Source organism: Pteropus vampyrus, unplaced genomic scaffold, assembly GCF_000151845.1.
Source record: "Pteropus vampyrus isolate Shadow unplaced genomic scaffold, Pvam_2.0 Scaffold57, whole genome shotgun sequence".
Taxonomy (NCBI): domain Eukaryota; kingdom Metazoa; phylum Chordata; class Mammalia; order Chiroptera; family Pteropodidae; genus Pteropus; species Pteropus vampyrus.
In genome coordinates, this window is record NW_011888838.1 from 4702668 (window position 1) to 4713375 (window position 10708).

A 10708-nucleotide genomic window follows, 5' to 3' on the forward strand; every position below is an offset into this window, starting at 1 on the left:
ACAAGAACATTTAATCATTTATGTGTCAAAAGACTTTTTCAAAGATTAACAAAAAATGAAAAGAAAGTTTTTATCTATTTTTTCTTTGATACATTACTATATAATTAAGAGCATAATAGAGAAAAATATTCAATGTAACCAGCTGTTCTACAGAGTTGAAAAAATGACTTATTCCAGTTATTAATTTAAAATAAAACTAGTGTTTTGATTGTTTATTCATTATCATCATCATCTTATTGTACCTACTTTCTATTTACTTTGAGGTTAAACATCTGGCAGGACATAAGCAAAGACACTTACTATCATTAGCTTTCTTTTTTCTTATTTTTAGAAAGAACGAACTGAGGAAAAGGATCTTATTCTACTATGCAACATCATACATCTAGTAAATTTCTAACATCTGACTCAAATAGAATTTGCGATCCAATACACAATTACAGCCAAAAATGTCTTCCACAGGTAAATATCTCTGCTTGTGCTTCTGAGAATCCACTTTAAATGGGAGAAAGAACAGTGTTTAAACAATCTTGTAATTTACACATAGAGATTAAGTAGCAGACATGCAAACACATAAGTGTTCAACTGATATTACTTTTTCATTTTAAACTTGAGATGTGAAACTATTTCTTCACCATTGCACACTGGTTAAACTCTTTTACGAATTGAGTTAAGGATGTTCTTAATTTTTGGCAACTCTGAAACTAATAACGCTGGCCGCATTTAAGTTTAGATAGAATATTGGAATATAATTTTTACAGTAATCCTACTACTTTAGAATACTGACTTGGTGATTAAAATACAAGAAATTAAAGATTATGCACATTGATTTTTTTTAAGTGAGAAAAATCAGACTCTTAACAGTTTTACATACAATTGATACATTTTAATGGCCAAGAAGAACAACTGATTATATGACCTTTTTTACATGTGAGCAAATGGCAAGATTAGAAAACAAATTATGATTGATAAAAGTAGTGATTGAATGAATTCAATAGATATCAGTAAGTTGAAAATTAGTCCCTGCTTATATCTATTTTTCAAAGTTTAATATTGAGACTCATGCCCTAAAAGTATTGCTACTGATAGTTGCAGTAACATTATGTATAATTTGACAAATCTATCTTTCGGGCTAAAATTATTGTCTATTTTTACTTTTGTTTGTCTGGAGAGTGAAAAAATGAACCAAAAGGATAAGAGATCACATGATAAAGATTTGTCAAACCATGCCCTGGGTTACTGCCTCACTGCATTTCACAAAAACAGTTCCTTTCTCCTTGTTTCAAGTCTCACATTTATAGATGAGATTGGCACTTCCCAATTGGTGATATATCCAGTGTTGAACAAATATTTAGAAAGAAATTCTATCCTCTTTTGTGGGAGAGTACATCTTATTTGAAAGTCTCTTTTTCCCTTCTAAAATTAAATTGACATTCCTTAGAAATTTTCAACCAAAGTTAGATATGAATGAAAGCTATATGTCTATTCAACATTTATCTCAATTTACTTTCCAAGATGAACACCAAGATTGCAAAGGAAAAAAAAAAATAACTTAGATTCAAAATAATGACTAATGTTCTGTTGCGAAAAAGAGGAAATCTACATTGCTATTTCAAATTCTAATCACTTAGGTGTATTCTATCCTGACCTTCCAATCATTTTTGAACATGTAAAGCTGGAAAACAGTTTAAAAGCTCTCTTTTTTTGTGTGTGTAAGTTCTAAAATTTATGATAGTTTCTCTTTTAAGTAGATGTCTATTCTTACTTTGAAATTTCTCAGTTGTTACTTTATCACTTAGATTTGGTTCAATAAAATGCAACACAATCTCAAACTATTTTGTACAAAAGGAATTAGTTTAGTTAATTTTATATTTATTAAAATGAACAAATACATCTTTAATAATGGTGATGCCAACTTACTTGTTAAATCCACCTTTCTTTCCTTTTTCTGGGAATTTCACTAAACTAGAGTATACTTGAAACATAGTTTGTGTAGAACCAAAGTACATTATAGACCTAATAAGGAGTTACAGCCCTAATTAGATGGAATTCATCATTTGAAAAATTGTTTAGAACTTTTAATTTTTTTCTTTTTAATTTTTTTCCCTTTTATTTTTCATCTATGATCCTTAGCAAGAAGCTACTTCACTGTTTAAGTAAAGAGTGGGTATGGTAGAAAGAAGTTATCAAAGGTTTATTCTCTTATGTGCTAGCATTCAACTAAAAACAGGTGCTTGGGAAAGAGAAAGAAAATACCATTAATATAATGCTGGTATGGATTTCACTAATCCAGGCTACTCCAGTAAACTATTTGATAATCACAAGTAGGCTCTCTTTTGTTTAAATGTCGTGCTCCTTGAATAATCACGTCAGTCCCATGATTTCTATAAAATGTACTAGTATAAAAAAATTTGGTTATTTTACTAGAGAGTTCAGTGCTGTTCAAATTCTAATAAACTATATAATTAGTACCACAAATGTCAATCTTCACCAAGTGTGGTATATAGAATATCTTATATTCCTTAATAAGGCCAATTGAATAATACTTCAAATTGGTTCATCAAGATAAATTCAATTTGATATAACTGAATACAAGATGAAATTTCCAAATGAATAGTCATCAATGAATAAAATTCGAGTCTTGAAATAGAGAAAATTCTGAAAGAAATATATACATTTGTCATCTTTCCATTGCTGTGTTAGTATCAAAATTTCTAGAGCTCAGCCACAAATAAATGGTTACAAAGGATTAACACTTAGTGGTAATATTTAGTGCTGTGTGCCTGGATTTAACAATATTAACAGAAGTCTGCACAGTTAAATCCTTCTACATCCTGCTGAAAATATGCCCTTCGGTGTCATCTTTTCTTGACAAGATATTTTTTGGGACTCAGAAAGGTGAAATTTCTTACCAGGGTGCGAAATTAATGACTAGAAGAACTGCATTGTCACAGATATCACAAAGTGTTTTTAAAAAGCCAAAAGGGATTTAATCTTATAGACATTTCCTGTTAGTGAATAAAGAGATTTAGTAGATTTTGGACATGTGAGAGGAAAAAAGACACAAGCTTGTGTTAAATTTTGTTATACTGCTTTTTACTTTGAGGTTAAACATCTGGCAGGACATAAGCAAAGACACTTACTATCATTAGCTTTCTTTTTTCTTATTTTTAGAAAGAACGAACTGAGGAAAAGGATCTTATTCTACTATGCAACATCATACATCTAGTAAATTTCTAACATCTGACTCAAATAGAATTTGCGATCCAATACACAATTACAGCCAAAAATGTCTTCCACAGGTAAATATCTCTGCTTGTGCTTCTGAGAATCCACTTTAAATGGGAGAAAGAACAGTGTTTAAACAATCTTGTAACTTACACATAGAGATTAAGTAGCAGACATGCAAACACATAAGTGTTCAACTGATATTACTTTTTCATTTTAAACTTGAGATGTGAAACTATTTCTTCACCATTGCACACTGGTTAAACTCTTTTACGAATTGAGTTAAGGATGTTCTTAATTTTTGGCAACTCTGAAACTAATAACGCTGGCCGCATTTAAGTTTAGATAGAATATTGGAATATAATTTTTACAGTAATCCTACTACTTTAGAATACTGACTTGGTGATTAAAATACAAGAAATTAAAGATTATGCACATTGATTTTTTTTTAAGTGAGAAAAATCAGACTCTTAACAGTTTTACATACAATTGATACATTTTAATGGCCAAGAAGAACAACTGATTATATGACCTTTTTTACATGTGAGCAAATGGCAAGATTAGAAAACAAATTATGATTGATAAAAGTAGTGATTGAATGAACTCAATAGATATCAGTAAGTTGAAAATTAGTCCCTGCTTATATCTATTTTTCAAAGTTTAATATTGAGACTCATGCCCTAAAAGTATTGCTACTGATAGTTACAGTAACATTATGTATAATTTGACAAATCTATCTTTCGGGCTAAAATTATTGTCTATTTTTACTTTTGTTTGTCTGGAGAGTGAAAAAATGAACCAAAAGGATAAGAGATCACATGATAAAGATTTGTCAAACCATGCCCTGGGTTACTGCCTCACTGCATTTCACAAAAACAGTTCCTTTCTCCTTGTTTCAAGTCTCACATTTATAGATGAGATTGGCACTTCCCAATTGGTGATATATCCAGTGTTGAACAAATATTTAGAAAGAAATTCTATCCTCTTTTGTGGGAGAGTACATCTTATTTGAAAGTCTCTTTTTCCCTTCTAAAATTAAATTGACATTCCTTAGAAATTTTCAACCAAAGTTAGATATGAATGAAAGCTATATGTCTATTCAACATTTATCTCAATTTACTTTCCAAGATGAACACCAAGATTGCAAAGGAAAAAAAAATAACTTAGATTCAAAATAATGACTAATGTTCTGTTGCGAAAAAGAGGAAATCTACATTGCTATTTCAAATTCTAATCACTTAGGTGTATTCTATCCTGACCTTCCAATCATTTTTGAACATGTAAAGCTGGAAAACAGTTTAAAAGCTCTCTTTTTTTGTGTGTGTAAGTTCTAAAATTTATGATAGTTTCTCTTTTAAGTAGATGTCTATTCTTACTTTGAAATTTCTCAGTTGTTACTTTATCACTTAGATTTGGTTCAATAAAATGCAACACAATCTCAAACTATTTTGTACAAAAGGAATTAGTTTAGTTAATTTTATATTTATTAAAATGAACAAATACATCTTTAATAATGGTGATGCCAACTTACTTGTTAAATCCACCTTTCTTTCCTTTTTCTGGGAATTTCACTAAACTAGAGTATACTTGAAACATAGTTTGTGTAGAACCAAAGTACATTATAGACCTAATAAGGAGTTACAGCCCTAATTAGATGGAATTCATCATTTGAAAAATTGTTTAGAACTTTTAATTTTTTTCTTTTTAATTTTTTTCCCTTTTATTTTTCATCTATGATCCTTAGCAAGAAGCTACTTCACTGTTTAAGTAAAGAGTGGGTATGGTAGAAAGAAGTTATCAAAGGTTTATTCTCTTATGTGCTAGCATTCAACTAAAAACAGGTGCTTGGGAAAGAGAAAGAAAATACCATTAATATAATGCTGGTATGGATTTCACTAATCCAGGCTACTCCAGTAAACTATTTGATAATCACAAGTAGGCTCTCTTTTGTTTAAATGTCGTGCTCCTTGAATAATCACGTCAGTCCCATGATTTCTATAAAATGTACTAGTATAAAAAAATTTGGTTATTTTACTAGAGAGTTCAGTGCTGTTCAAATTCTAATAAACTATATAATTAGTACCACAAATGTCAATCTTCACCAAGTGTGGTATATAGAATATCTTATATTCCTTAATAAGGCCAATTGAATAATACTTCAAATTGGTTCATCAAGATAAATTCAATTTGATATAACTGAATACAAGATGAAATTTCCAAATGAATAGACAGTCATCAATGAATAAAATTCGAGTCTTGAAATAGAGAAAATTCTGAAAGAAATATATACATTTGTCATCTTTCCATTGCTGTGTTAGTATCAAAATTTCTAGAGCTCAGCCACAAATAAATGGTTACAAAGGATTAACACTTAGTGGTAATATTTAGTGCTGTGTGCCTGGATTTAACAATATTAACAGAAGTCTGCACAGTTAAATCCTTCTACATCCTGCTGAAAATATGCCCTTCGGTGTCATCTTTTCTTGACAAGATATTTTTTGGGACTCAGAAAGGTGAAATTTCTTACCAGGGTGCGAAATTAATGACTAGAAGAACTGCATTGTCACAGATATCACAAAGTGTTTTTAAAAAGCCAAAAGGGATTTAATCTTATAGACATTTCCTGTTAGTGAATAAAGAGATTTAGTAGATTTTGGACATGTGAGAGGAAAAAAGACACAAGCTTGTGTTAAATTTTGTTATACTGCTTCCCTATTTCTCCTATTTATATTATTCTCTGGAACACTTGCTCCTGTATGATGCTAAAATTAAAACACCATTAAAAATGCAAGCAGAATGGTAATGCATACGTGTGCAAGCATGTACACACAAAACTCCAACTTAAATTGATTCCTGGGTATACAGCAAATTATACAGTATATACACATTTATTACCTAATAATTCCTAGGAGAGCAACTGAAAGTAAATTTTATAACACAGAAAAATAAATATACACCCTGTATTGTACTTGTCCTTGATCAAGCAACATGTTTATACACTAGTTTCTATAACTTACCGCTGTGTAACAGCATTTTAGAATTACAGAAGAAGATATCTATTAAGAAATTATCTAACCATATTGCTCTTCAATAAACTTATGTAGACAATTAAGACGAAGTAAACTTCAATAAATTGCAGCTTTTGTTAGCCCACAAATGGCTATAAAAGTTTTCCTTTCAAGTAGATTCTTGGAAGTTTTGAAAGGGGCTGCCTTAATTCAGTCTATAAAGGTGCCGTGTATAGCTATATATTCCATGTATAAAATTTTTAGAAGTAGTGGGAATGATTTTGTTGCTGTAACATAACATTTAACCTTGTGTTGTTATTCCATGTAGATTATATTTGCTTCATAAAAAATGAAGACACTGAGAGAAAGATAAGGAGATTTTAGTAAAACACTGATTACAAATTCTGTGGCTGAAAAAATGCTTTCATAAAGTTTAGAAATCATTGTTTTCCCTTTTTTTTTGTTAAAATAAATCTCAGGGCTTGTTTACAAAGTGCAGAATTATTCACTTGACAAAGTGATATTAAAATGAAGTTACAATGGCACCATCCCGTTTACCAGCTGCACCTTCATTTCTTGAAGGCTGTTCATGATCTTCTTCTGGTGACCGACAAGAGTCACTCCAAGCCGTCTCAAATCCCTGCACGAAGAAAGCACACATTGGATGTATGTATTGATTCAATTTGTAGCACACCTCAATATTTTATGCTGGCAAAGAGGCGAACATTTTGCAGAAACTAATTGAGATACGGTCTCAATTTAGACAAACAGGGTTCAATTTTCAAATGCAGTCTCCAAAATTATACCTTGAAAATCAAGGAATTATTTATAATGAAAGTAATATAATATATATTTGCCCCTTTTTGGATATCATTATGTTGGTGGCACAGAATGATGAAAAAACAAATTTGCACATGGTTATCAAGAAATATGTAAATTAAAGGGTACAATTTTATTGAATAGTTTTGAAATGTGGACCTACAATATAAACATGCATTTTTTTTGACTAAAAGCAATTGAAGACTAAACTCTTTAAATGATTCAGTCACTACATTTAATACAACATATATCTTTAGAGAATAATCACTACTACATTGCTCTTATAAGCCTTCCTAATATTTTAGTTTTTAGTTGGAACCCAAAGTACCAAAGCTTTCTTTCTTTGCCAAGTAAAGTCTAGGTTCTGTTGGTATTTAGGGCATTCTGGAAGTCTTTTTTTACATGGTATCAGAAAGTCTTTTCAACCAAGATACTTTCATACCATTTCTTTTAAATAGCTTATTATTCAAAAGAAAATTACAAATGTTTAGATTTCAAAACTAACAGCATATTATGGAGTTCATGGTCAGTGCCCATGATTTTAAAATATTATTTTAAAGGATATTCAGGAATTCTATATCCTTAAAGTATTTAGCAAGTATAATGATTCAGGTATGTTTAGCCAGTGCTAACATTAGTTATAGGAAAAAAAATTACCATAAACAATTCAACATTTTAAAATGACAAAGCCACCATGTTAGATTTCTTTAATTGCTTTATTAAACACATTATGCTGAAAGTAGAATATTTTTGCATTCAGTAAACGTATTGATTTCAAATTGTCTTAGAATTTTATAGAATTGGACACAAAGATATTACAATCATTATAACTAAAATTGAATAGTTTTGGAAACTTAAAGATGTCTATTATCAGAGAATAGAATTTAAATAAATGATACTTAAGCTCTCTATGTATTAGCATTGCAAATAATTGCTTATATATTTATAAGTTTCTCTCTCTTTATTTTTTAAAAATTTCTTATAAGAGATTTAGCAAATGGCAAGTAGCTAAAAAAGAAACAATTGATATTTATGGTGAAAACTATTTCTTTCTTAGAATGTGAATATTAAACATTAAACTTAGAAATTATCATAGCTACGAGAAACCAAAGTACAATATAAAAATAATAATAATTGTAGGCATGGAAGACAATCATCAGCAAAACTTAAAAACTAATAAAAATTCACTTTGAAAAAAATTATTATTGCTAGTTATGAAATAGAATATAAAATAGTCACACTAACAAAGGAATAAAAAGGCTTAAGTTAAATTCATCTCTTTTCAACTAAATCAGTTTCTCAACCTTGCCCCTATTTACATTATAGGATGAATAGTACTTTGTTGTAGGGGCTTTCTTATGCATTGTAGAATATCTAGCAGCATCCCTGGCCTCTACCCACTAAATACCGGAAGTGCTGTACCACCTCTGGCCATTTTTTGTGACAACACAAAATATCTCCGGACATTGCCAAATGTCCAGTGAGTTGCAAAATCTCCTCTGGTTGAGAATCATTTCACTAAATATAAAAAATCATAAGTAACAATTAAGATGTTCTATTTCTATATGTTGTAAAAATCTAAAACTTTATGATATAGGTTTTTGTTAATTTCCTTTTATGGATGAGGAAATAGTCTTAGAGGACTTAAATTAGTTGGCTAGATAACACAGACAGTAGATAGCAGAGTTAGCACTAAAAAGAAGAATCTGGCACCAAAGTCCATACTCTTTTAATTTCTTATTACTCTGAGATATGATTCTGAGCAAAATATTTCATATTATTGCAATTATTTATTCATCTGTAAAATGAGAACTCTGTAGATATAACATAGAATATCCAAAATTCTAAAAGAAAGAAGATAATGAAGGAAACCGAACACATACTTCTTTGACTGAGGCTCTGGTAACTTCATCTATTATTCATGAATATTTTAGTTATGAGCTAATTAATATTCTCCTATTTCCATCTGTGAATTATGAATTATGAATTATGAAGAATTGTATAAATGTAGGAATTAATGGGTGCTCACTAGCGAGAAAAACAGGACTAAAATTTCCTAACCTAAAACAATCTCTACTAGAGAATTTAAATAATTAATAATTTAAGGAGTTTTAAAACATATGTTTTATCATATGCTTTATAAAACCATAGGTGATACAGACAAACCCAGGTTTGAAAGTGTTGATGTAATATATAATGTACTTAAATTGCACAATTCCTATGGGTAATTCAATTATTAGAAAAGATATTTTTAAAATAACCATTATGGTTTATTCTGAAAGACCTAAAAGAAAAAGAATTAATAAATTTTCCCTCTCAAACAGCATGGACTTTGTACATACAGTACCAAAACCTTAATTTGAAGTGTGTGTGTGTATGTGTCTGCGTGTGTGTGTGTGTATGCATTCCATATTGCAAATCTTGATAGTTTTGTCTAACTTATATCAAATCACTGGTTAGACTTATTTTTTATTTCCACTCTCTTAACTTATTGTTAAATTATATGTAAATATAACTTCTGAAAACAACTTGATCACTAAAAAACTCTGGTTCAGTGCTTTGTAATGATATTACAAATGAGAATTAAAATGGTATTAGGAAAATGTTTCTCGTAGAAGTTAAACAACTATTCCAACACTGGTAAATGCATTAAAGTATTTTCTTTTAGGTAGTTTTGTCTCACATATTTGTGATTTCTAACAGTTCCCATTTTACTCCTTAAAGTATACATTAAATGATCAATTTAGCAGTAATAATGTGAGAAAAGTTTAATAAAAATTAAAGCATTTTACATTTAATGAGGAAATTACTGCTCTATTTATAACAATTTTTGAAAAAAACATTTGGAAATAATGCAATATATACTATTTTCTTCATTTCATTTTTTATATAGGAAATTTTATAGTTAGGTAGTTTTATGTGTATTATACCTATTATATCATGACCACATGTAACCTTAAGTAATACCTAAAGCCAATTCTAATGATAAAAACTATATTTCAACATAAGCTTATAAATTTAAACACGATGAAAATAGTATTGTCGCATAAAAAAAAGTTTGGATTTTATCAACAAAGCATGATTAGTTTTAGAAAAGCTATAAATATAATGAATTGTCATTGCTGTGATTACCTTCCAGCATTTTTTTCAAATGTTATTCCATAATATTAAATAATAGAAAACACTAATATGATACTAAAATGGTAGAATAAAAAATAAAGAATAATAAGACGTGTCTAATTGACCTTGGAACAACTCTTGATTATTCAGGATTTAGTTCATCCATTTGTGGATGAGTCATATCCTTGCTCATTCTTCTCCCTTCTGCTTTACATACATTTTAGCCATTTCACTGGTACTTAGTCCCACTTGGCTAAATAGGAGAAGGGAGAAGAGAGATTAATGAATATTCACTAAATATCAGTGTTTATTATTATTTTTTTTTAATCATTGTTTAGTCACACAGTTGCACATTTGAAAATTTGGGGTTCATTTAAAAGAAAATTGTTAATCATTTATATATCTACTGTACAGATAAATATATTTACATTTGACAAGAGAGGATTAACCATGGCCTGGTCATGATTTTCAATGGCTGATATATTGTGAATGCAAGACTAAAAGTTTTAGCTTAATTATGTAGAACAAAGAGGATA

The 10708-nt window shown here is 29.4% G+C and overlaps 1 protein-coding gene across 4 annotated transcripts in view; it reads right to left on the minus strand.

Annotated features, from left to right (window-relative positions):
* Positions 1–5505: 5505 nt before the first annotated feature.
* The window catches only part of EPHA5 (EPH receptor A5), a 334884-nt gene continuing 329681 nt past the window's right edge, over positions 5506–10708 (minus strand). For all 4 annotated transcript variants that reach the window (XM_011360645.1, XM_011360643.1, XM_011360644.1 and 1 more), the window contains one exon: positions 5506–6873. In XM_011360645.1, the coding sequence (XP_011358947.1) occupies positions 6768–6873 (106 nt within the window). In that variant the 3' untranslated portion in view covers positions 5506–6767. The remainder of the gene's footprint in view (positions 6874–10708) is intronic.